Source organism: Hipposideros armiger, unplaced genomic scaffold (assembly GCF_001890085.2).
Source record: "Hipposideros armiger isolate ML-2016 unplaced genomic scaffold, ASM189008v1 scaffold_612, whole genome shotgun sequence".
Classification (NCBI taxonomy): Eukaryota; Metazoa; Chordata; class Mammalia; order Chiroptera; family Hipposideridae; genus Hipposideros; species Hipposideros armiger.
Genome location: NW_017731962.1, coordinates 861,597 through 889,040, shown reverse-complemented (window position 1 = coordinate 889,040; position 27,444 = coordinate 861,597). Strand labels below are relative to the sequence as shown.

Below are 27,444 nucleotides of genomic sequence, written 5' to 3'. Positions count from 1 at the left end.
CTAGTGAGCAAACGGGGACAAGAAAAAGTCCCTCTATTAACTCTGGTCTCGAGCAGTAAGTTTGAAGCAATGACAATGGGGGGCATCTCCAGGGGCCTGGCTGGGGGCTCCTTTACCCTAAGTGGTTTAATTTAAAACTAGCTTGAGGTACAACCAGAGAGCATTTCCAATCAAATCAGGGCACCAAAACCAACCACTGGCTATGCGGCATGCGGGACACATTTGTGGGCTGAAGTCTACCTGTCTGTATGGGGCCCAGGAGGGCTGGTGCCAGCACCCTGAAAGCCCACCCAGGTCCCTTAACAATGCAGAAGACAGGCAACCAGAGCAGCGTCCCTGTCACTGCCCTCACTTCCCAGCCTGTGTCTGCTAATCTACAAACAACTGAAGGCGAGCTCATTGTCAGCAGGGCCTATGCATGAGGCCCAACTTGTGTGATGCACCACTGTGGCCTGGGTCCCCTCCTGAACAAAGCGGGCTCGCAGGACACAAGCATCGCCCCACCCTTGGTCCCCAAGACCAGGAACAATGCTCACGTCTTCTCTCAACTCTGCACCCAAGGCCGGAGCCACTGCGGAAAGATGAGAAGACTTGAAAACGTGTTTGGGCAGAAGATATAAAACTGTCTCTATTTTAAGTGGTGTGAGAATTTATGTAAAAAATTCTAAGGAAGCTACAGAATAACTGCCAGAACTAATATACAATTTCAGCAAGGTCAGAGATACAAAATTAGTATTAAAAAAAATTATATTCTAGCGAAAAACTGGAAAATGAAGCTTTTGAGGATTCCACTTGTAATAGCTTAAAAACTTTAAAACAGTAAGTAATGAGCTTATTGAAAAAAAACCATGTCAGACTCTACCTACACAATGGACAGCAGAAACTAAGGACAATCTAAATGACTGGAGAAATGCACCACGTCCACGGACTTGAAGAGTCAACACTGTTAAAATGGCAATTCTCCCAAAATAGATCCACAGATTTATAGCAATCCCAACCATCAACCCAACTAGGTTTTTGGTGGTGGTGGTGGTGGTGGTGGTGGTGGTGGTAGTGGCATTTAAGAAATTGACAGTCCAATGGTAAATTTTATACGGACCTGGACTATCTGAAGCAATCTTAAAACAGAAGAACTAAGACACAGGACTTGCATTGTCAGAGCCAAGATTCACTGAAGCGACCGCCAAGCAGACTGCCCGGCACTTGCTGAGGTTCAACAAGCAGGGGAGGCCATGTGATTTGGCAATGGAATGAGGAAACAAGCCTTCGTAAGAATGCTGGAACAACTGAATATCCACACTGAAAAAAACCCCCAAAGAACCTTAACCAGTACCTCACGCCACAAACAGCAATTCAAGAGGGATCAGAAACTCAAAAATAAAAGCCAAAACTATAGTTTTTGGAAGATGATGATGGCATCTTCATAAGTTGGGACTGGCCAAAGATCTCTTAAAAAGACACACACACACATATACACTTAAAAAAAAGATAAATTAGACTCCTCAACATTTAACATCTAGTCATCCAAAAAAATAATAAATCATTAAGAAAATGGACAGGCAAATCACCACCTAGGAGAAAATCACCTGCAACACAAACCTGCCCAAGGACTGGGGTGCAGGGCGAGACTTCTTAGAGCTCAGGGACGAGAAGCGGAAGGGCCTCTTGGCAAACAGTGCAGTCAGAGGGTGCACGAAAGGGCAGTGGTGTGAGGACGGCGGGCCGTGGCAGCGAGCATCAGTCCTACAGCGCCACCCCACACGCCATAAAGCCGGGCTGCGGCCAGAGCTCCCCACGTCAGCGTGGGGTTCAAATGTACAACCACGTTAGAGAAACGTCTGGTAGCTGCTTGTAAAACTAAACATACAACTACCCTATGACCCAACGTTCCATTCCCAAGTATTTACCCAAGAGAAAGGAAAACATACGTCCACAAAAAGACTTGTAAAGAATGTTCACAGCAGCCTTAGTCAGAGCAGCTAAAAGAGAAAAGGCCAGGTGTCCGTCAGCAAGGAAGTGGGCACCACACGCTATGTCCATATAAAGAAGGCTTCTCAGCACCACAAGGGCACGCCACGGCCCCAGGCAGCGCGACGGGTTCCAAAAACACAGGCAAGCACGTCCTATGTGGCTGCATTCCCACGACATCCAGAGCAGTGAGCCTCAACGGTGACCCACAAAGACCAGACAGTGGCTACCTCTGGGCAGTCACGGGGATTTCTGGGGACAGTGAGGTTCTGTATCTTTTTTTTTTTTTTAGCTGAGCCATCCTTCCACCTGTTGGCAGCTCAGCGGCTGCTTAACTCAGGCCGGGAATCGAACTGCTGTTGCTCAGAGCTCGCACTCTTGAGCGAGCTCTTAACCAACTGAGCCACTCGGCAGGCCCTAGAGTTCTGTATCTTGAAAGGGATTTTGGTTGCACAGGTGTATGCATTTGTCACACTTAAGATTTGCACTTCATTGCATGTAAATTTTACCCCAAAATAAAAATGAAAAGAACCATTAACAAATAATGAACCCTAGCAGAACTCTTTGTGAGAAGGTGTACACTGATGCCTGCAACTTACTCTGGAGACAACACATGGGTTGGTGGGTGGCTAGAAAGATGGGACAGGCAGGTGAACAGTGTGTGACAAGAAAGTGTTCATTGTCACACCTAGGCGGTGGGGATAAGGGTCACTGTGAAGCCCCTACTTTCCTGCACAAAATTTTTCATAAAATATTAAGTAAAATCAACTTGGGAGAAGGTAGCTAAAGGTATATTCAGAGGATGATTCAGCCCTTCACGCCTAAACACAATATATAAAAATAAACAGCTAAGTAACTGAAACAAACCTAAAGAAAGCAAGAACAAGGTAGTAAAATAACAGAAACTAATAATTTTAGAAAAGAAAACAATAGAATTGACAAGTAAATACAAGAATTCGTTCTTGAAACGGAAGAAACAAAAACAAATACGAAATTAAAGAAGGTGGATGCCAGTAAAGAATGATAAACAGGAGATTTAATAAGGCGAGACCAGCAGCCCTTTCCTGAAAAGGTTGAGATTTAATTAGATTAGGTGATTTTATGAGAAAATATGTGCGGCCAAGGCTGACTTCAGTAGTAAAAAAAAGACCAACCAGCATGGAAGAAAACTTACAGGTCACTGAAGAACTGTAGCCCACTCTACAAAGACTATCTGCACAAGTCCATGGCAGCACTGCGACAACGGAAATGAGGGGTGAATCACTTCCTTAAGAAATATTCAAAATGTGACAAAAAAGTAATCATAGAAGAAATTAACAAATTAAAAACGTGTATTTTCTTTAAAGCCTTTAAGGAAAAAATAATGCAGATCATACTTTAACCGTGTGAAAACATAAACAAGAAAGCACAGTCGTCCCTCGGTACCTGCGGGGCACGGCTCCAGGGCCCGCAGAGAGGACCCAAGTCCGCAGATGCTCACATCCTTCTATAAAAAGGGGCGGTGCTGGCAAGTAACCCACGTGCACCCTCCCAGGTACTTGAAATCACCTTCCAGGTTATAGGTAACACCTGATGCGCAATACACACTGTATCAGTAGTTGTTACCCTGGGCTGTTCAGGGCAGAACGGCACACTCGGTCAACGGTGGACTGAATACACCACAGTGGTCCCCTACGATGATGACGACAACCACACACGGTGGTCCCCTACGATGATGATGGAGCAGAAAGAGTCCCATTGCCTGGTGACGCTGTAGCACCACATAAACCTACTGCGCTGCCAGTCGTATGACAGCACGGCACATACTCTGTGGGTTCACAGGTGACATGTCGCTGGTTTACGCAGTCACTCCACTACGCTTGTCATTGTTTTAGGCTGTCCTCTTTCTACTTTACTCTAAAGTCTGGGACACAGGGGCCACGTCACATGGCCTCAGCCTCATCCATCTCAGGTTTCCAGCTCTGTGCCTGACTGGACCTGGTTTTGCGCGCCAGCGTGCCCTGCGGCCCAGGGCAGCACAGGCTGTCCCACCCAGCGTGCTCGGTGCCTATGACGCCCTCCCTAAGGATGCCATCCCTAAGGACAGAGCATGTCCCATCCGTAAGTGGCACGTGACTGTATTTTCCATCGAGGTTGCTGACCTCAGATGTGGAACAGATACAGAGGGCCAACTGTATTCCAAGTTAATTTAAAAAGTCAGCAGTATCATACTAAAAACATAACAGTAAAAAAAAAAATCTTCACAAGAAAATCTTTAGAAAAACATTAGCAAACATTCATGAAAAGTAACTGTTTTCCAAAAGAAAACCAGTGGGCGTGGCCCGGGCCTACTGTGAGGTGTGGCTGGCAGCACAGGGCAAACCCACCCTCACAGGGGTGCGGGGAGAAGGCTGCAACCTCACAGGCCCCGCGTCGTCGCACACACGGCGCTGTTGTCCAGACCTGTGTGGGGACACCCACCCTTCACATAGCTCCGTGTCCCTAAGTGCTCACAACCAGCACGTGGCACTTGTAACTACCAATTCATCATGGGGTCCAAAACAATCGTTTTACACACAAGGAGCTGAGTGGGTGGCTTCTTGAGACCATTTTCTTAGGGAAGAGTCAGTCAGGGCTTTGCAGAAGCTCATACAGGGTGACAAGGCCACCCCCTCCAGGGCCATCTGCTGGTCACATCGCAGGCCATCTCTGGCATGCTGCCAGGTCCTCCACAGGCCCAGACCACCCACCAGCCACTGCGGCGGCTTCGGAAAGGGGCTCCCCAGGCCCTGACAAGGAGAGGGTTGGATGGGACCCCAGAAGGAAGCCTGTGCCACCCTGGCGCCGGCTGAGCCGGCCCCCACACAGGACACAGGGAGGCACTCACTCTGCAGCCACCTCTCGCGTCTCAGCTTCCGTTTCTCCTTCTTGGGCAAAACAGCCTTCGCCTCTGCACCTGAGGACAGAGCACACGACATGGCACACGTGAGTGACTGAAGTGTCCCCATCCCCACAGACAACAACAGCCCCAAGCTCCCCACCCACGGAGCCAGGAACAGAGCTGGGGTGGTCTTGGCGAGCTTCCGCAGTGCTGAGGACAGTGGTGCATGTCACATGTCAGGAGGGCGCTCTAAGCACAGGTGACCCCCGAGGCAAGCCTGGCACTCATCCAGGCTCCCTCCTCACCACGACCCCAGGATGACCTTCAGGAGCACTGCCAAGAGACTGCCACACAACTCACGAACAGGACCCGAGAACTGGGCGGGGGCCCCACGGCACCAAGGGTCCCCTTCTGCTGAGCCCAGGACCTGGCCTCATGGTCCCCAACTGCTTGGAATGTCTCCGCAGAGGCACTGCCCGAAGCCCAGGGGACTCACGTGAGCCCAGTGTGAGACAAGTGGCCCCACACCTGTCACCAATCTATCAGGTAATAAGAAAACCCACTCTCCACACGTGCCTTCTCCCGGAGCCCTCTGTCCACCCACGCCTGCCCAAGTGGGGACGTGTCCCCAGCCTCACCAGCCAGCACGAGGGCGTGGAGTATAACACACACCTTCTCCTTTGTCCCTGGAACACAGGCCACGGCTGACCCTCCCACTGCCCGCCCTGCTCCCCATCGGTCCCCGTCCCATCCACCCAGCACTGGCCATTCTTAACGTCCTGGTGACTTCACCAGCCCAGGTATGTGGCCTCCGTCCCTCATGAGCCTGTCCTCACCTCCCCGCTAGGGTGGGCACATGTCTGTCCCCCAAGTTCGTGCGTTGAAGCCCTAATCCCAGCACCTCAGAATGTGGCAGTATTGGGAGAGGGTCTTTCACAAGGTCGTTAAGTTGAAATGAGGTCACTGGGGTGGGCCCTGATCCAATACAACTGGTGTCCTTGTGAGAGGAGATGGGACACACACACTCACAGAGGGACGACCACGTGAGGACACAGGGAGGAGACGGCGTCTGCTCGCCGAGGAGTGGCCTCAGCAGGCACCAGCCCTGGGACACCTGATTCTTGGCCTCTGGCCTCCAGGAACGGGGAGTTGTAAACGTCTGCTGTTTGAGCCCCTGGTCTGTGGTACTTGTTCTGGCCGCTCGAGCTGACAACACACCCGCCTTCTCTTGAGTAACACGGAGCACTGTGCTTCCCGCCATCGGCAGGCCCGGGCCCCCCTCCCTGTAAGCAGGCCACATGTGACCCTCGTCTGGCCTGCCCACTCTCCATGAGGAGATGCAGCAACGCAAGTTACCAGGTCAAGGCCCTGTCACCGATCGCCTGGGAGGAAGAGGGCACGCCTGCCACACTCGCTCGCCAAGCACGGACCTGCAGGAGCACTGGGCACATTTCTGTCAGTTAGCCCATGACCAGCCCCACTTCACAGATGAGAACAGGGAGGCTCAGGCGGGGTTGCGGGTCCGGAACGGAGTACGACAGGTGGGCCCGCAGCCGGGGGCCTCCGCGGCTGGCACAGATGGGAGCGAGGCACACTCGGGATGGGAGGGCCGAGTGGCCGTGGCGTGCCCGCGCCCTGGGCGTGAGCCACCACCCTGCGCTGACATCACTAGATCCTGCCCCACGCTGACCAGACCTGACGCCCAGCCCGAGCAAGGGCCACCCCGTGCTGGCAGAAGCTGTCGTGCAGCCCGAGGAGGCTCAGGCAGTGCCAGCTGGCGCATCAGCAGCACGAGACTCCCCGGGGACGGGCTGGAGCGGCCAGCGCGCACGCAGACCGAGCCCGGGGCTGGGGGCGGGCGCCGCCAGGCCTGGGAGCATGAAGACCACGCAGCCTGACTGCTACGTGCCCACGTCAGGGCCGTGGCACGCGGGCACACAGGCGGGAGGGCGTGGGTGGGAGACAGACATGCCGGACGTGGCTGGCAGTGTGTCTGCCTCCAGCCCACTCTAAGACCAGAGCAGACTCCAGGCTGACCCCACTTCCTTGGCCCCAGCGGTCCCCAGAGCTAAGGTGGCTCCAGCCCAGGTCACTACACGGTGCGCATGCCTGACCCATCTTTACTTCTCGCACCTTCTCCTGGAGCTGCAGCAAAGCCACGGCGTCTGAGGAAACAACGCAGAATCTACAAGTCCTGTCAAGCATGTGGTGATCCTGTGCGCCAGCAACTCGGGGAAACCGTGGAGCCCATGGCTCCACGGGAATGTCACCCCTTCTCCAAGACGGAGGTGCTCCGTGCTGGGCCTCCCGGTCACACTTCCAGATGCCCTGCAGCTGACCACTGTCCCCCTCACTCACCCTGACCTCCCAGCCCCCACCAGGAAGTGGCAGCACTCTTGCTCCTTGGTTACTGAGGACGGGGTGGGAGGTGAGAGTGCTCAGCGCAGGGGGTGGGGGTCAGCTGCTCCTCCGCTGGTCAGAGCGACAGACCCCACAGCCAGGCACAGCACCCACCACCAGGCACGGGGGAGCAGCAGCCGGGCGCAGGGCAGGAGGGCATCTGTGCGGCCTGTGTGAGTGTCAAGAGGCCTGGCTGTGGGGGGGACGTGTCCACGCGACCCCACACGGTATCAGATCACGAATGGGTTCATGATGGTGCCCAATACGAGAGGGGGCATCTGTTTGGGGCAGTGGGGGCCAGTGACAGGGCCGGCGCACATCCACCAGGAGAAGGCGGGAGGATGGCCTCAAAGGGGCGCAACGACGAGACGTGCGTGGGCAGTTCTCTCAAGGGCCCGGGAGGGTTCGTCCACGCTGCCCTGCAGCTGTCTATAATTCTGAGTTAACTCCACAGGAAATCGTCTCTGCACGTGGCGATGGCCCAAATCATGACACCCTGCACCTGAGCACGCAGGCAGGACACGTGTGCGATGACCGCTGCCCAGCACCCATCTCCATGGCACGGGGACAAGGACCAAACACGCCGTGCGTGACACAGCAGTGGGTGGGGAAGGCTCCAGCCCACCGGGGTTTCAGGGACTGCTGGTGGCTGGGCTGCAGACTTGAGAACTCGGGGGAGTCCTGGGCCCCAGGGGTCAAGCAGGCACTGCCCCCAACCAGATACAGGCGGCCAGGTGCCTGCCACAAGCACCGCTCACCACAGCGTCCCTACTGGGTGCCCTAGAGCATCTGGAAGGTTCTAGAAGCCCAGACGTCCAAGGACCTGGCATAGGCCCTGCTCTGCCCTAAAGCCACAGCATGGAAGGAGACGGAGATGGGGATCGGGGGGCTGCAGGTGGAGGCCCAGGTAGATGAGCCCCAAGCAGAGGCCGTGCTAGCACAGGCCTCAGGTAGTGAGTGCTGGTCCACACGCCCCGCAGAAACCCGCCTCACACGTGGCCAGGAGCACCCACGGACTTCCCACCTCATCAGCCTCCAGGCCTTGGCAACGGCCCCACCCTCGGGCCCAGCCTGAGGTGCCTCCCCGGCCCCCGTAATCGCAGGTGAGGATCAAAATGGTACCCAGCACCCCAGGGGGACCGACTGGGGCAGACTCAGGCACACGCCGCTTTGACAGGAAAAGCCGGAGGTGAGACGCCATTGTGTGTAGCAAAGTGACGGGCTCTGCAGCTCTGACTGTGCGTATAGACACGGCCTGGGCAGCTCCCTGACCCAGCTGAGCCTCAGTCTTCTCACCCATAAAATGGGAGTGCAACCAGGCACAGCGCGCCGGTGAGGTCCCTAACCCTCTGCTCTCGCATCTCATAAAGGAGCCTCGAGGAACGAAGACCAGTTCAAACAAGCAAACCCGTCTGCCTGCCCTAGCACCATGCCTGTGCCCAGGCGGCCTATCGCCTCCCAGTCCTCGACAGGTCACCACGGCTGTCACCAGTGCAGGACGGTCAGAGGACAGGAAAGGGTTTTGCAGGCGTTGCGTTTCGGGGGGCTATGGTGAACGGGAGGCCACGTGACTGTGCTCTGGTGGGCCTGTGAGGCGCACCAACATGCAGCCGGCTTTCCTGTAAACGACATCAAGAGGCTGTGCGAACGGACCTGGGCACAGGCAGCAGGAGGACGCTGCAGGTTACGGGCCGCCGCAGAAGCAGGCCGCTGTGCCTTGGACCACAAAATGCAACGTCACCGACAAGGCATCGCGGGTACTCACGGTCTCCTCACGGCTTCTTGGTCAATGCAGCCTAAGACACACATCTGGGGAGAGGCAAAGCAGGGCTCGTTTACCTCCCTCTTACAGCAAAATAAGGTCTCGGCGGATGAAATACGGAAATGAAAAATAAAGCCACAGAAGGACTACAAAAAACACAGCCGAGTTACAAAACAAAGAAAACAGATTTCACTACGTACAAATTTAAAACCTCCGCAGGGAAAAAAATAACGCGAACTATCTCAAAAGGTGCTACCGAAGGGGAGCAGATTACAAACAAGGCTTTCCTATATAAGCAGCTCTTCCAAATCAATAAGAAAAGCCTAAGCGGAAGCAAGGAAAAGGGCTCAGGTGGGCATGTGACGGAGAAACGGGCTAATGGAAGCCGGTTCTGAGGAAGAGTACATCACACACACCAGACCCGCTGTCTGCCCCTCATGGCAGCGGTGGCTCTGTACCCCAGTGGGCACGGCCCAGAGGCAGACTCGCGCAGGCTGAGTGGGCAGGAGCGCCCACGGCAGCGCCTGAGAAGGCGAACTGACCCCACCCACTGGCACGTTAAATGTGCGTTCGCTGGACTCAGCAGTTCCATGGCTCCAGTTTCAGACACATTTCCTCGGGTCCACAAAGCTGTGTGGACACGGACGTTCCCCAAAGTGCTGGTCTCGACACCCTGAAAAGGAACGAGGCCACTGTGCGCTGAGCATGGCCGAGACCGTGCGGGGAAGTGAGGCCAGGCACACCCCGTGTGCCAGGACAAGTGGGGTGGGCAAGGCCGCACCGAGGCCCGGCCCTGAGTTTTCACATGCACGTGGGCCCCGTTCCAGCTTACTAATGGTGTGACATCGACACAGAAGGTGCAGTTTTCCCTCGGGGGTGCCCAGCGGGGAGGACAGCCCAGTGCCAGGCAGCTGGAGAGGCAGCTGGAGATGCAGCTGGAACACAGGAGGGCCTCACACGAGTTCACCTGCAGAGAGCGCAGCGGCAGAGCCCGGCTCCCCTCGTTTGCGCTTTGCCTGGCTTCCTCCATCACTTATGCTGCACCTTTGTCATCAGGGGGCCAGTTAAAAACCCAAAAATATAAAAACATTGGGGACAAACTGTCCTAATCACAGACAACGTCCTGGGAGACACCTGGCACCTCACAGAGCCCAAGGCCCACATCGGCATGTCCCCCAAAACACGCCGAGCCTGACTGCTAAGGCAGCCTTCTGCTGATGAGACACCTCTCCCTGGAGGAACTCTCAGGGGCCCCGAGCCGCTGAGCACGCCAGAAGCACACGGTCGGAACCCCAGGCCCAGCTCTAACGCAGACACGCCGTGGCCCGGCCACCGGTGCAGCTCTCGGGGCTGGGGAGGGCTGTCTTCCTTCAGAGGCGGGCCTGGAGGACAGAGTGGTCCCTGGGGACGCGGGGCCTGGCCTCCAGTGCTCCCATCTGGGCACACGGCCCTGCCAGGGCCAGGGGCTCCACCCCAGCACAATGGGCGTGAGTGCTGTCTGTGCCCCCAGGCCCGTCTCCATCGCCTTCCCAGGTTTCCAACAGGAGCTACGGGCGCGGGGCGCACTCAGGCCACTCTGGGTGCTGCTGAGCGCCCGGCTCCTTGCCCCTCAGGCCGTCCACCAGCCCCTCCCTCAGCACAGCACAGCGTGCGCACACGTGTCCTCACAGGTGCCCGCGCACCGTGGACCAGGGCCTCCCGCACACCAGCGCCCAGAGCCGGGAAGCACGCACTGGGACAGAGCGGCTAGGGCTTGTCCCAAAGTGGAAGAGGGGGTTCACACACAGGACAGGCGCACCCATGCTGACCTCCCAGAGCCGGCACACAGGGCGGGACCAGGCGCCACCCCCAGCCCCAGCCCTTCGCTCTGAAAACGCCCAGGCGGCGTCCTCTGGGGCTGCCTTGTCCTTCCGTCCCTTTCAGTCTGTTAAAAAGAGCGGGCTCACCAAATACATGGCGATGGGAGGAGAACGGACTCTGGGAAGGAAAACACAATGTGACGTACAGATGATGTGCCACAGAATTGTACACCTGACACCTATGGAACTTTATTAACAATTGTCACCCCAATAAACTTTAATTAAAAAAATTAAAAATAGGGCCGACCGAGTGGTGCGATGGTTAAGAACTCGCTTGGGATGCCAGAGGGCCCCGGTTCGGATCCCACATATGAGGGCCAGTGACACTGCCCTCCACAGCTAAGATGCTGAACAACAGCTCAACCTGGAGCTGGGCTGCCATGAGTCGCCAGCGATGGTGTGGACTGCAGTCCCTGTGGCAGTGGATTGCCATGGGCTACCGTGTGTGGCCAGCAGCCAGTGTGAGCGGCCAGCAGCCGCAGTGAGCAGCCAGCAGCCGCAGTGAGCGGCCGTCCAGAAGCCGGCGACTGATCTGCCTCACCCGGGAAGAGCGCAATGATGGTGCCAACTTGGGCCAGTGAAGCAATGTCCTCCACAACTAGACTGAAGAACAAAACGACAGCAACTTGTCTGTTCCCCTTTCCCCAATTCCCCAGCACTGTTCCCATCCCCCCAATTCCCCAATAAAAATCTTTAAAAAAAAAAAATTAAAAATAAGTAAAATGAAATAAAAATAAAAAATAAAAAAAGACCGTGGTCCGCACAGACCAGGCAGAACAGCCCGCAGCGGGCCCCTCCTATGGCCTCCATGTCACTGCAGGGCCAGGGACACAGCGTGTGGGCTCAGCAGCACCCGGCTGCCACAGGCCCAGAGCGGCAGTCCTGTGCGCAGGCAGAACCAGGCTTCAGGCCCCACTGGCCATGACGGCCCTGGAGGCAGTGGGGCCCCCCCAAGGACCTGCTCCCCACAACAGACAGCCAGGGCCCTGGGGACAGGCACGGAGCTCACAGCCAGCAGCAGCCAGTGACCTCCAACAGCGGGCAGCACACACAGCAAAGACACAGGCTCCCAAACATGGTCAATGCCACCCACTCAAGGCCCCAGGATGCCCCTCTGCTGTCCTCAGGGGGCCCACACCTCAGAGGGCCCTCCCTGCAGAGCAGTCATCCCCTCTGCATGTCCCCCACTCTTCCTTGGTTCCCCTTTTACAGCTGGGGGTAAGGAAAGCAGGCTAGTGCAGTGCGTCCTACCCAACTTCGAGGCTGAGGAAAGGCCAACAGTCTTTGAGGGGGGCTTTATGAAAACCCTGAGCAACCTCGAAAGCCCTCGGTTCCGTCTGCTAGAGCCCTGCCTTTGGGGGTCCTCCGGGGGCAGGACCGCTGGGGCAGCACCCCTGGGAGCAGGACCTCTGGGGGCAGGACCCCCGAGGGCAAGACCTCTGGGACAGGATCTTGGGTGCTGGACCCCTGGGGCAGGATGGCCTCTCCCAATGCCTGGTCTGACGGGAGCACAGCTTGCCCGCCCTCTGCTGGGCAGCCCCGCACCTGCACCTGCTCGGGACCCTGCCAGAGGGAGTCACTGCGGTGGGTGGGTAGGTCAGAGGCACAGAGGGACACTCAAGTAGGGGAAATGGAGCCACAGCACCAAGGTCTGCACGGCCGAGGCCCAGAGTTCTCTCTATGGGAATGGGGAGGACACGGGGTGTCAGCTCAGTCCCAGAGACGCAGAGGGCAGCATACACACTCCGGGCATCCCGGCAGCAAGGTCCCTCCCTGCCGCCTCCTTGTCCACTCTCCACCCCCACTTCCCCACCCTCTCCCACCAGAGTCCGGCAGACACGCTTCCACCGCCCCCCTTGGTGGCTGGAGGCCTCCGAGCCACGCGTGCTGGCTGCGCTCTCCGGCCAAGCTGACACCCTTCCCTCCCATCTTCCTGCTTCCACCTCCCTAACCAGGCCTGTCCTCTGTCAGGTGAGCCTCGCCCTGCCCACCTCTCTGGGCACGACAAGTCTGGGGGCCGGCAATGCCCAGGCCACAGAACTGAGTACTGGTCTGCCCCCCACTCCAGGTGCTTGTACGGGGGCAGACTGGTTTTCTGCAACTTGTCAGCATAAAGGAATACAGGACTAGAACTAGGATGGGCAGAGTGGCGACCTGTGCAGGGAGACAGCACCTGCCACAAGCCCCCAAGTCCCCGCCCCAGGAGAGGACAGAGAGGAACTGGGAAGCTGCTTCGTGGGGACAGGGGATGGGGGGGGGGCACATAAGCCCAGGAGCCCTTTAGGGCAACTGTGGAACTCTGGTGGTGGGGGGGTGTCTGCAGGGGGAGCTGGGATGGTGGTAGGTAGGGGTTCATCTGCAGGGGGAGCTCTAGCACTGCACCCAGCCCATCACTGCAGAGCCAGTGGTTCACCCACAGGAAGCTCAGAGGCCCTGCCTAGAATCCGACGGTGGGCCTGAGCAGGGCAGGAGGGAACGGGGCAGACTGGGCCCTAGGCCAGGGCTCCAAAGGCTCCGTGCCGAAACCCAGGAAAGAGGCCAGCAGCACGCACAGGGTCACACGGGCCCCATAACATCTAGGGACGCGGGGCAGTGTGCGAGCACATGTCTGCATGGGGGAGGGGAGTGCACGCGGCATGCGGGGGACGCACAGCTGGGTGAGGGACCCACATCCAGGCCAGGCCCCCCTGAGCGGGCTCGGCCCCCTCCGGTCCAGCCCGGCTGCTCTATTTGTGCCTCAGCCCAGGGTGAGGACTGGGGGAGGGCAGAGCATCTGGGCTAATCCGGGCAGACAGGCGCCCCCGCCTTCACACCCAGCAGGTCCCTGAGCAGTGACTAATCATCGGAATCATCGAGTCATCCAGTCATCTCATGCCACTTTCCACATGACCTGCATCTGCCCCGGGGCCTGGGGACCACAAGGCCCATTGTCCCCCTGTGGGACCCAGGCGCTGGCCAATCAGGAGGCAAGGTGGAGGAAGGGTTGCTGGAAAAGAGGAAGGTGTGGGCGGGGAGAGGCTGAGACAGACCCAGCTCAGGGAACCCAGGGGCAGCTAGTCACCTCGGAGTGCGCGCAGGGCTGGGCCAGACCAGGAAGGCCTTGGAGGGGCACAGCTCAGAACCCAGGGCCTATACAGGCTTCTCGGTCTTTGCACAGAGACGAGGTGGTGAAGCTTCTGTGCTCCTGGAGCCCCCAGGCAGGACACACGGGGCTCTGGGCCAGGGCCAGAGGGCCCTGGAGGGCGGGGACAACAGGCCAGCAGGTCTGCAGTGGGCCCCAGTGGCGCTGGTGCTGGCCCGGGCCACGTCGAGGTGTGTGCACAGCCTCAGGCGGGTCACGGAATGGGGAGCTGTGACGATGTCCCACAGGGACCCATCCAGCAGTGGCAGAGGGAGGCCCTGATGTCCCTCCCATTCCCAGGTGGGGCCTCACTGCTCTGAGCTCAGTCGGGGGGGGGGGGGGGGGGGGGACACACACGGGACCCTGCAGTGGGCCCCACACCATGTCCTTGTCAGTGACAGGGAACAAGTGAGCCAGCCCTCCTGACATGGGAGTGCCGCTGGCACACGTCCCTGCCCAGCAGATGGCACACTCACCTGACACACGAGGAACTAAGGGTCCAGGGAGGTTAAACAGATGCCCCCAAAGCCAGCAGCCAACAAGGCACAGCACCAGGGCTCCAAGCAAGTCCCATGACTGCCAACCAACGCGCTGTCCCCTGGGGGACACTGGCTGCAGCCCAGATGGCTGCTCCCCCCTGGGTGGACGCGCCACCAGCAGGCAGGGCAGCTTGCCGACCTGGACCACAGCACAGCCCGTCCCACATCCCCGGGTACAGGGCGACTCAGCCCCACAACCAGCAGGGGAGGCGGGAAGGAGAGAGAAGCCTGGGTGACAGGTGGGAGGGGCAGGAAGAGCCACCGCGGGAAACGTCGGAAGACAGCATGTGTCAGCTCCCTGCAGGAATAACGTCCTGGGCAATTTGAAGAATCCCAGAGGACTTTTGTACGAAATGACAAATAGCTAACCTCTAGGACACGTAAAGCACTCGTTCAAGGTTGATGAAAGCGATCGAACTGCCCTAAACAGACAAACCGTAAGAGGATCACTGAACACGCAAACAACCGTTTGATCACACTGGTCACCAAAGAAACTTCTGGGAAGTGAGAACTCCCAGGAGTCCCCTCTCCCGGGAGGCGCGGGAAGGCTGGCGCCAACACCTTTCTCCACTTGTCCCCGCTGCCGCCTGCCCAGGGTATGTGCCCTGGAAGTCTCCAAGCACAGTGCTCTCTGCTAAGACGTTAGAGGCCAGGTTCTCACCACCCTATTTCTCCGAGTGACACGCACTGCGCGCATTAATAAGCTGCTTTTCTCTTGCTGGTCCGTCTTTTGTGAGTCTAAACCGCAGGGTCCCAGCCAACAGCCTCAGAGGGTGCGGGGAACAGCTTGTTCCTCGCCATTTCAACACACAAACGTGGCAAGGAAATTCAGGTCCATCTTCCCAGTGACGTAACCAAGATCCACAACAAGGATGTAAACACAACCCCACACAAAGACGCTTGATGTAAGTGGTACCTGGGAAATAATCACATCTTACAACACTTTACAAACTGGAGATGGAGATCTGGGGAAATGGTGCTAAAACCCTGGGTGCTGCTTAGTTATCCAATAACAAAATAATTAAGAAAAGTCTGGACATCAATTCACTCGAGACCCCTCGCAACAAAGGCAGTAGGTCAAAAAGGACAGCTGCTTACAACTTTACAGGAGAAAACGTACAGTAGCATTACACCCATGGAAGCACGTGCAGGTAAAACACAGGATGACACAGAGCCTGGCACCAACAGCCCTGCCCGGAGGCCTGAGCGCTCCCCGCAGGGTGGCACAGCCCTCTCTTCAATGCCCGCTCACAGGCAGGCAGCATCAAGGTCTCTCTCTGGACAGTGGCCCTCATGCACCCACCCATGTCCAGGCCAGCTCAGCCGGGAAGTTCCCGCCAAGAACTGAGCTGGGTCAGGGAAACCTGCTGAAGACGCCAGACGGCAACTGGCAAAACCCAGGGCGGGAAGAACAGTCGGCAAACGCCTCCCCGCATCATGACCACAGGAGGAAACGGGTCGGGGGCAGCTGCACTGCTGTGCGCCTACCTGTTCACACCCGGGTTTTCACAAAGCAACTCTGAGGCAGCCGTGAGGAGGGGAGCACACAGTGGCTCATCTGGTGATACGTCACTGCTGGTTTGTTTAGGAGTGACAGTGGCATTGTAGGCGAGCTGCTTCTGAAGAGCCCTCAGAAACATATACACAGAATCCATGGATGGGCCTCGAGGGTACTATGCTGAGTGAAACCGGTCAGACAGAGAAAGACAAATGCTGTGTGATCTCACTTATATGTGGCATCTAAACAAAATAAACGAAAACCCAAAATATAAACAGACTCATAGATACAGAGAGCAAGCTGATGGTTACTAGATGGGACGGGCAGAAAAAGGGGAAGGGATTAGGAAGCACAAATTGGTGGTTACAAAGTAGTCACAGGGATGTAAAGTAAAGCACAAGGGATACAGTTAATGAAGTGGCAATAAGTATGTACAGTGCCAGGTGGGGACTAGACTAGTCAGGGGGATCACATCTTAAATTATGTAAATGTCTAACCACTGCACTGTACACCTGAAAGTAATATAAAATAATACCGAATATCAAGTGTAACTGAAATAAATAAAGTGAAAAAAAAAAAAGAATTCATGAGTGAAACGCTGTTTGCTTCAAAATAATGTAGTGCGCGCGCGCAAGAGGGCTAAAGGTAGGTGATGGGTACGTGAGATTTCTTTATAGCATTCTTCCTATTTCAGTAAACCTTTAAATTTTTCCATTGCTAAAACCTCTTAAGAATGTCCAGGTTAAGCGAAATGCTCCAGGCTGTGCGTATGAACGACCCAGAGCCAGCCTGGCAGCAGCACTGTAAACGCCGAAGCGTGAGGTCGGCCTCGCTCACTCACCTCTCCTAGAGGAAGGGACACCCCTTGTGTCCAGGTCCAGCTTCTGCACCAAGGCGCTGGGGTCTATCTTGGTCCTGGCAAAGAGGTCAGTGTCCACCAAAGCCCACTCCTGAAAAGAAAAGGAGACCACGTGAGCTCGCTCCATGGCTTCAGGGTGAAATGCAAGGCCCATTACACAGCAGGAAGACCCCTCAGCAAGGACTGGCCGGGCCTGTCCACAGGGGAGGACCCGGGGAAGCTCCCTGGGCTCCCCAGAAGGCAGCCCGAGGCCACTCGGGGCTCAGACCCCAGAGCTCTAAGGCCGCACCTTCCAGCCTGCCTCCAACCAGCAGGCGGCCAGCTCCAGGCTAAGGGCCACCTGAGACCAGATTCCAGACCTCCTCCCAAACCTCTCCTCTTCTTCCTCTCTCTAGGGCACTCTCCCGCCTCACACGCCTTCTGCCACCCAGGCAGTGTGTTCCCACTACACTCATCCCATCAGGTTTAAAACACCCCTCGTCACTCAGCCCATCACACGTACTAGTTCCAAGGCCAAGTTCCAGGACGGGCCTCGGGAGGGACACAGCTTCCACCCCCCGGGGAGTCGCACACCCATGGACAACACTGGGGTGAAGCAGAAACAAGCCCGACTGCCAATAAGGTGCCAGGCTGAGTGTGCCCATGGGGGCGGACAGAGAAGGCCTGGCTCCTGGGACTGACTTCACAGGCAGTCAGTATCAACCCCAGAGAACTCACTGGGGGGCGGGGGGCGGGGCATCTCAGCTGAATTTCACAGACCACAACATCATTTCGCAACTAGAAATCAGAATTCTGTTTAAGTGTCTGCTCCATGTTGAAGTTCACTACACTTTCTTTCATACAGGTCTATCTATTGTTTTTCCCCTCCAAACTGGCCTAGTCTTTGTAAGGTTTTCTTCTGTTCCTTTCTATTTGATTCCTGAATGCTGATAAAGTGAACTGGCATCATAAGATGCTTAAGCACAGAGTTGGGAGGACTATGGGTGGAGCTGTGCCCCTTGTTAACCCTATAATCCTGACTTCCCGTTCATCCTTATGGTAATTCTGGGGGTGGGATTATAATAAAGGAATTAGTCGCCTTGAAACCGGGGTCTTTCTGCCTCCAGTAGGAGCTCCGTGTAGGAGGTGTGCTTTCTGCACTGCGGTGGTGGTCTTGCTTCTTTTTCTTTTCCCGAATAAACCGTTTCTTTTGTGGATTACTTGGAGAGTTATTTTTCGCCAGTTCAACATTTTGGGGGCCTCGTTCCGGGATCCAGAGAGGAACTGAACTCCCATGACTTCTGACCAGTGAGCAAAAAGCTGTGGCGCCAAACAGCTGTTTTGCTTGACTTTTTGCTCCCTGGCTTCGAGGCCTCGGGTAAGTTTCTCTCCTGGATCTGAACCAACGGGCCTTTGCGTCTGGCGCGCTCCAGGTTTTGTTTGGGAATTTTAAAATTTTTTCTGTTTTGTTTCATTCGTTTGTTTTGTTGTGTGTGTGTGAATGCTTTAGGGCCTATTTGTTTGTCTACTCATGGCATGTTGGCTTGCTTTCTTCGGAAAGCAGGCTCTGTTTATTTTTGAGACAAAAACTGGCCTTCGCCTAACGTCCCTTTGGGATAAGAGGTTATTTCTGCTGAAATTGGTCAGTTTAGACGATGTTAGATCGTGCTGTTTCAGTGAAAAGTTAATGGAGTGCCACGCAGCTCGGTCGATAACTGAACTCCCTGAGAGTTGGTTATTTGCCTGGAACTGGCTTTTAGCTTTCGGTCTGAATCCCAGCGATCAGGCTGTTCCAGAGTGAGAGTGGAGCAAAGCGAAGATTCCCAGTTTGCCTGAGTTGTGAACTGATCTTGGCCCAGCGCCAGCTCAACCTGTAACTTAAACCCCCTAAGAGTTGGTTATTTGCCTGGAACTGGCTTTTATTTTAGCCTTCGGCCTGGTTCTCAGTGATCAGATTGTTCCAGAGTGAGGTGAGCTGAAGACCTGCAGGTGTAAGAGCTATAAATTGTTTTGGGCCCAGCCTTTAAAATGGGATCTCGAATGTCCAAGCCTTCTAAAACTGTCCCTCCTCCAGGGACACCAGGTGAAGACATGTTTGCAAACCACGGAGAATTTTCGTGCTCGTATTTAACTAAATGGGTAGATCTGACTAAGAGTAATCCTAGAAATCAGTGGCCACTTTGGGGAACTTTTGAGATTTCCAAACTTGAATTTCTTAAAACTAAATTGGATGGTAACAGTGTTGTAACTGAGAAAGAGGAATGGAATGCATATTTGGAGTGGTATATGGAGGCTGTCAAACAGGAACGCAAATCCAAAGCTTACTTAACAAAAACTGTTAAAAATTTTAAGAGACAGAATGGCGTCTAAAACCTCGTGCTCGTTGTCTACAACACTGCCTTGCCCCTCGCCCACTGCTGCTTCGCCTCTTCTACTTTCCACGACATCTTGCCCTTTTTCGCCCTCACCTCTGACTCAAACCCCAGCGACACTTTCTTTCAAATCTCACTCTTTTTCTTCCTTAGAACCTATCAGGACTTTTCCATCTAAGATTAAACCCTCTGGAGATCCTAATAAACCCCACGTTTCTTACATCCCCTGGACCAAAGCTGAGTTACAGGTCATTGTAAAGGAGTTTCCTATAGTAACTGAAGATTCTAATAAACTTGCTAAAGAATTTGATATTACTATTCAAGCATATCAACCTGGGTTTTCTGATTTGTGCCAGCTGACCCATATGTTGGTTGGTGAAGGCCACACTTAACCCTGGATGAGGATTGCCAGATGGGAAGATCCTGAAGGGAATTTAGAAAACACACCTCCAACACGGAGCTCCTAATGGCGGCAGCCCACGTGGAGACAAAAGACCCGGTTTTAAGATAGCTAATCCCTTTATTATGATCCCACCCCCAGGATTACCATAAGGATGAACGGGAAGTCAGGATTATAGGGTTAACTAGGGACCCAGCTCCACGCATAGTCCTCCCAACTCTATGGTTAAGCATCTTATGGTGCCAGTTCACTTCATCAGCGTCTTCCATGTTTCAGGCATCCGTATTTGCAGTCTCTACCCAGTCATTCTGTTTTCTGACTTCACGACCTCTAATTCTGATGCTTACTCTTTCTGCTGACTCTCATTCATGGTGAGTTGTTTCGTTATAATTTTAGCTGTAGTCTTCAGTCCGGCAGGATTTTATCTGTTGGGGGAATTCCACCTGGCCTGACCAGCAGAGGGAATAAAAGCTGGGGCTCGGGGGGAACCCACGTAGAGAGTGCAGAGTGAGGGGTGTGGCAGACCGTCTCCCCAACCGCCTTTAAACTGGAGGAAATAAGTCTCATCAAGAACAGAAAGACTCTATGGCACATGACCATGACCTGTCCCCCCACCCCACTTACAGGAAGAGCCAGGGGCTTTATCCCTTCCCCCAGCTCCCAGTCCCCAGCGACGGCTTCACCAAGCTGCTCAGGCTCCATTCCAAGGTGAGGCCAGAGAGCCACGGCCCCTTCCCCTGCCCGCCCAGCCCCACTTGTTGGGCAGGACTCCACTCCAGGCAGGGAAGGTCAAGGATGCTGGGTCCTGACCGACCTTACCCAGCTCTGAGGGTGGAGCTACTCACAAGCCAAGACCACAGGCCAACCCCTCCCCCACCCCAGCTCCGCCTGTAGAGAGGGGTGTGACCAGGAAGACGCAGAAGTTGCCCTGCTCCCTTCTCTCGCTTAGGCACAGAGGTCCCACCCAGGGGAGGGACAGGCTGGGGGGGAGGGGGCGACTTCATCAGGAAAGAACAGAAGCCCCTGCCTGAGGGTGTGGGGACCCTGGGGTTCTGTGCAGACAGCGGGGCTCACAGCACCACGTACCAGCAGCAACCAGCTACCCAGCGTGGGCACCACTGAGGCAGCTAAGAGCCCTCCTGGGATCAGGAGCCGCCACCGCTGGACGGGCACCCTGGAAAGCATGACCCCTGCAAACGCAACGCAGGCGAGAGGCCCCAGCACGGGGCTTAGGCACAATCTGACCAATAAGCGGCTTGTGCTGATCCAGGGAAAAGATAAAAACAGGAGACAAGGGTATGAGCAAGGAGGCAGAGGCCGCGTCCTGGCGGGAGAGTCCAGCGGACGTCACGCGGCCAGCTCAGAGCCAGGCCAGGACACAAGCAGGACACCCAGACAAACGCCACCAACCCGAGCTGCTACGGTGCACTGCCCACGATTCCACTTCCCACACAGCAAGGTGACACACGCAGAGAAATGGGAGAGTGACCTCAGCAGTAGCAGCTGCTTCTGAGGGGCCCACATGTGGGACTTACTTAAGACTTCCAAGCAGCCATTGTAAATGTGGCCGCAGACCTAAGAGAGGCCCTGTCTGCAGAACCACAGGAAGGGACGGGTGGTGACCTCTCATCAAAGAGAGAATATCAGGAAATAGCAACCAGTAAAACAAAATAAAATTCCGCGGTCAAAAAGTACAGTGATGGGCCGGCTGAGTGGCGCGATGGTTAAGAACTGGCTTGGGACGCCAGAGGGCCCGGGTATGGATCCCACATATGAGGGCCAGTGACACCGCCCTCCACAGCTAAGATGCTGAACAACAGCTCAACCTGGAACTGGGCTGCCATGAGTCGCTGGCGACGGCATAGGCTGCAGCCCCTGTGGCAGTGGGTTGCCATGGGCTACTGTGTGTAGCCAGCAGCCAGCGTGAGCAGCCAGCAGCCNTCACAGCAGCCCAGCTCCAGGTCGAGCTGTTGTTCAGCATCTTAGCTGTGGAGGGCAGTGTCACTGGCCCTCATATGTGGGATCCAAACCGGGACCTTCTGGCATCCCAAGCCAGCTCTTAACCATCGTGCCACTCGGCCGGCCCCCTAGTTGTCTTTTGCTTATTAAATAGTAGCAGCTGCTGATCGGTTGCTTTGTCACTAGTCCTCCCATTTCTGCCCTATCTTGCACATGGCTTTCTGGGTGGGTGGTCTGGAATGCAGCTGTGATCGTGCCACATCCCTGACTCCAGGCTTCAGGAACCCCAGCCACCTCCTTGGCAGGCTCTGCAGGTTACATCTCAACTTTCGGTATTGTGTAGAAGGCCTTGTCTGATTGGTCCTTGCACATGTTCGTAACTCCATTTCTTTTTCGACACAACCACCTTTTACTCTATTCTTGAGGACGGCTTGTCGTTTTCTGACATTGTTCCCAATTTCTGTTCCTTGTGCACATACAATGCCTCTGTCTGAGGTATCCTTCTTTCCCCCCTTTTCCTACGAGAACATGTCCTATGAACACTTCCATGATGCTCACCTTCATTGTGAGGTTTCCTTCCCCCTCTGGCCGAGCCCGTCACTGCCTCCCTTGTCTGTGTTACCAGAAAGCCCATGCTTGCTTACTGAGCACTTACATTCTTAACAGTTGTTGGTTCACACAGTCAGTCACTTCAGTTCTACTAACACAGTGACACCGTGAACTGAAGTTTCCTCGTCATCCCTTGCATCTTGCAGCTTCCCTCACGCCAGATATCAATCGTTGCTGGGTTTTGTATTTCTTTGTGGTGTTCTTTGATTAATGTCCTTCTGGTTTGGCACCACCTGACCCCAGGCCAGACCAGCAGCTCTCGCTCAGCATTCAACCCCCATTGCATAGCTAAGTGCCTGCACACAGCATATGCTCCATACTGTTGAATGAGTAAGTCCGTTAGTTGAGGGCAAAGGTTTTTTAAAAAGCCTTTAATATTTATGTCTGTGTCACATAGCACAGAACTCAACAGTGTCAATCACTAACAAAGCCAAGAAGAGTGCTTTTTTTTTTAACACAAAGAGACTCTTTTCTTCAAATAAATCTTATCAGAAGTCCAATATATAGGGCCGGCCGAGTGGCGCGATGGTTAAGAACTCGCTTGGGATGCCAGAGGGCCCCGGTTCGGATCCCACATATGAGGGCCAGTGACACTNCCCCCCCCGCATCTCAGCCAACTCTCCCTTCTCCTGCAACGGCCTCTCATTCAAAACAACCCTTCCCACTGCCTCCTTTTTCTCCGTAAAACGAAGTCGTCCTCCTTTGTTGGACCTGCCTGAGGCTTTTGCTATAGCTTGCATGGTCCAAATTACAATAATTTGCTATTTCTGATAAACCCATTTAAAAAAAAAAACAAAAAGCTTTATTTTTAAGGTCAACACAAAAATGAATGGTGCCACAGAGTACCAGTAAGCATGCCAACATATGCAATGGAAGTACCAGAAGAGGAGGAGGAGGGGGAGAGAGAGAGACATATCTGTGCTGGCTCAGACAATAATTACCCCTGGTCGTGCGCAGGATGTGCAAGCATTCACAAGACTCAGGAAAGCAGGAGAGCAAGGAAAGGTTTTATTAAAGGCTGGGCAGAGAGACTGCGTGTGGCAGTATCTAAAGAGGACAGCTGCCCCGGGTAGTAAGGAGAGAAACACAGGAGTGGGGCTGCCAGGGGCAGAGTCTCAGACAACTGCACCTAACTTTAGGTTAGCTTTTTCTTATATAGGAAAGGGTAGGTAAATTTCCTTACAGCAGGAGATGTGCCGTCTAAACTCAGGACATTTGGCGATATACTGAGGTCATCTGATTGACATATGTTGGTTATATAACTAGTTTCTTTCTGTGCACGTTCTCACCCAGAATGCATACAGAATAACCCACGGGGTTGGGGGGTTGAGAGGGAGCACAAATGTCCACTTTATTCTAATTGTATTGTAATGAGGCTGGACTTCAAGCTGAGGCCAGGCTCCAGCAGTCTGCACAGGCGTTGAAAACTAGATATTTCTGGTTGGAGTTTTAACTCCTTTTTCTAAGGATGTGTTGACAGAAAAGTTTATCTCTAGGGGCTGAGTCTGGGCAGTCCCTGGGGAGGAGATGCAGGCCCGGGCGGGGGCGGTCCCCTGGGGCTCACTGCTACTGACTCTTTTTCTGCCTCATTAATATTCATAGAAATAACAGCTGAAAAACTGCTAAATTTAATGAAAAACCCTACTATACACATCCAAGAAGCTCAGTGCGCTCCAAGCAGAACCAAAAAGCTCCAAAGAGAATAAACACAAAGAGATCTGCATCAAGATACATCATAGTCGAATGTTTCGAGGCAAACAAAAAACCTTGAAACCAGTCAAAGAAAGCGACTCCACACTCCAGGGAACCCCAATAAGATTAACAACTGACTCCTCCTCAGAAACAATGGGGATCAGGAGGAGTGGCATGACCTGCAAAGTTAAAAAGCTCGTCAGCCAGGAATCCTAAATCCAGAAAATGATCTTTTAAAAATGAAGGCAAAATAAATACAGTCCCAGATAGACCAAAACTGAGAATGTGTTGTCAACAGATCTGCCTTTTAAGAAATATTAAGGAGGGCTGGCCAAGTGGCTCAGTTGGTTAAGAGCACAAGCTCTGAGCAACAGGGTCGCGGGTTCGATTCCCACATGGGCCAGTGAGCTGCGCCCAAGCTGGGTGCCGCAGAGCTGCCAATAGGTGGCAGGATGGCTCAGCTGGTGAGAGCACGTGCTCCTAACAACAAGGTTGCTGGTTCAACTCTCACATGGGATGGTGGGCTATGCCCACCTGCAACTAAGATTGAACACAGCACCTTAGCTAAGCGGCTGGATGGTGACTGGACTTGTAGCTGAGCTAGCTGGGCCCTCCACAACTAAGATTGAAGGACAACAAGTTGGCTGTTCCCTTTCCCCAATTCCCCCCCCCCCAAAAAAAAAATCTTAAAAAAAAAGAAACACTAAGGAAGTTTTTAGGCTGAAAGCAAATAATACCAGAGAGTAATTCAAATCCACAAAAACAAAACAAGGAACCTAGAAAAGGTAAGCATGAGGTAATCATAAAAGAATAATTATAACATCTTCATTTGGACTATGACATATAGGCACAGCCCACATAACAATAGTGCACAAGGGATGGCAGGGAACGGAGCTATACAGACTATCTTTCACTGGATTCAGACCCAAATACCAACATATAGCGTAAGCCTTACATCAAACCCTAAAGGACATCCACTGACAAAGATTCTCTCCATGACCAAACCCTGCGCAAGCCCCTCTGCACTTTTCAACTACACCTCGGCTTTCACAACACTAAAAGCACAAGCAAAAGAAAACAAGATAAACTGGACCTCACCAAAATTAAAACCTTTGTGCTTCCAAGGACAGCATCAAGAAAGTAAAAAGACAACCCACATAATTCAAAAAAATATTTGCAAACCATATAGATCTGATAAGGGTTGACCATCCAGAATAAAGAACTGTTAAAACTCAACAAAAAGACAAACAATACAATTTTTAAAAGGACAAAGGACCTGAACAGACATTTCTCTAAAGAAGACATCCAAATAGCCAACATGCTCATGAAAGGTACTCAACATCAGTAGCCCACAGGGAAACGCAAAGCAAAACAATGAAACGCCACCTCACACCCACTAGGATGGCTTAATCGAAAAGACAGACAATAACAGGAGACGTGGAGGAACTGGAACTCGCACACACTGCGGACGGCAATGTAAAATAGTGTAGCCGCTGTGGGGAACGGGCAGGCAGTTCCTCCAAAAGTTGAACATAGTGTTCTGCATAGTGTTCTGCACTGGCCAGCAATTCCACTCCACAGGTCCACAGAAAAATGTGTCCCTGAATGTTCACAGCAGCATTCGTCACAGCAGCCAAAAATTAGGAAGAAACTACCCATCCATCAACTTATGAATGGATACGCAAATTGTGGCGTGCTATACCCACTCAACGGAATGTTTTTCAGCCATAAAAAGAATGAAGACAACAAAGAAATAAATGCTACAAAAATAACGCTACAAGGAGGAAACACAAACACATGCTGAAAGAAACCAGACACAAAAGGCCACATGCTGAATTATTACATCTGTACGTAATGTCCAGAACAGGCAAATCCATTGAGACAGAAAGTAGATACGTGGTTACCTGAATGACTGACAGTAAGTATGGGGTTACTTTCTGGGGTGATGGAAATGTCCTGACATGTGTAGTGATGGTCCCACAACTCTGTGAATATGCTAAAAAAAGAAACACACACAGTCAACTCCACACTCTGAATGAGTGAATTTTACGACGTGTTCATTGTACCCCCATCACTTTTATAAACGCCAGACCCTGGGTTCCAGACGTCAGCGCCTCCACCAGCAGCAGAGTGCGCTTGGTAACTTGCTTAAACGCTCAGCCTTTGCACCTGCGCAACGAGGGTTAGGGCTGTTGGGAAGCTGTCAAGTGCCTGGCACATACCAGGTGCTCAGTCAACACGACTGTCCTCGTGGGCACGCGCCACCACTAGGCATGGTCCCCGGGGGTCGGCAAGGCCTTGTCTGCTGCCCCCGTGCTCGCCCCTTGGTGACACACGCCGCTCAGTGCCTCCAGGGCAGCTCAAGGGTCAGCCCCTGGAGAAGCAAGGTGGTCCATCCAAGCCGCAGAACACTCCTCTGCCATAAAAACGAACGACACCCTCATTCATAGACCGTACATGATCACCTGGATGAACCTGCGGGACATCATGCGAAGTCCGAGGAGTCGAACGCGAAGAGCACACCCTCCACGGCCCCACCCGGGTGAAAGGTCCAGACAGAGACACCAACAGACCAGCGGCTGCTCGGGGCCGGGCGGGATGGGGCCGGGGCGACCGCCACATGGCACAGGGTCTCTGTTCAGCTCGCCATTCCCCTCTTCGTTAAACCTGGGGCTCGCCTTCCTTTCCTGGGAGCTCACCTGAGGCTTCAAAGGCATCTCGGCCACGATCGAGAGCTTTAATAGACGTTGTGGGGGGAGGCGTCAGCTTCTCTCGCGCCCAGCCCAAGGCGCGGTGCAAGGGGCCCCTCCGCCGTCGCCACGCGAGCCGACCCGCAGGCCACCACGCCTCGCTGACTGACACGGCCGGCAGACGGTGCACGGACACCGTCGGGGGCGGGGGGCAGAGGGAGCGGGCAGCCCACCCGGGACCCCCGAGGCGGCACCGGGCGGCGCCCCGCCCTCACCTCCACCCCTGCGGACCACCTAACTTACCTTTCCCCTGACTCCGCCGGCCGAGGTCTGCGGAGGGGCTGCCTCCTGGACCGGAGGCGCGGGGACGGGCGCGGCCGCCCCCGTGGGCCTCACGGCAGCCTGGTGCACGCGGGTGCGCAAGCCCCTCACTTTCCCCATCTCCTGAGTTGAGACCCGCCGCCGGCCGGAAGCAGCGGGGCACACGAGTCGGGGCCTGCCGGAAGTTAGTCCTGCGCTCTCAGGACCGGGTGGAAACGAGCCCAGGCGGCTGGGTTCCGTGATCCTCCCCGCGACGGCTGCGCAGGCGCTCCGGAGGGGCGGGTCGTTCCGGCGGAGGGGCGGGGCCTCAGGCGCGGAGCCTCATCCGAATGGGGCAGCCGAGGGGCGGGGCTGTGTTCCTGGTCCCGCCCCCGAAAACGTTCCGCCTTCTGAGCAGGTGTGGGCTAATTGTCGGAATCAAGGCGTCCTTGTACTTGGGAGGCGGTGAACATGGTCCTGAATGGGACCAAGCTTGTTGAAAACACACGAGTGTGTTCGCCACACGACACTTGAGCCTTTCACACAGGCTCTGGGGGAGAAAAGAATCAGAGGAGTG

The 27,444-nt window shown here is 54.6% G+C and overlaps 1 protein-coding gene across 8 annotated transcripts in view; it reads right to left on the bottom strand.

The window, feature by feature from the left end:
* Positions 1 to 27,117, bottom strand: part of SLX9 (SLX9 ribosome biogenesis factor) — a 40,727-nt gene extending 13,610 nt beyond the window's left edge. For 2 of the 8 annotated variants that reach the window (XR_002121993.1, XM_019625044.1), the window contains exons 1-4: positions 26,343 to 26,587; positions 25,782 to 25,873; positions 16,849 to 16,957; positions 4,835 to 4,903 (exon numbers count right to left, since the gene is read on the bottom strand). Coding sequence is in view for 5 of the 8 variants with exons in the window: in XM_019625044.1 (XP_019480589.1) it covers positions 4,835 to 4,903; positions 16,849 to 16,957; positions 25,782 to 25,873; positions 26,343 to 26,499 (427 nt within the window). In the remaining 3 variants the exon portion in view is untranslated. Of the gene's footprint in view, positions 1 to 4,834; positions 4,904 to 16,848; positions 16,958 to 25,781; positions 25,874 to 26,342; positions 26,591 to 26,870 lie in introns of those variants that run through there. The other 6 variants (XR_002121991.1, XM_019625040.1, XR_002121992.1 and 3 more) reach the window with 5 other exon arrangements.
* Between the last annotated feature and the right edge of the window lie 327 nt (positions 27,118 to 27,444).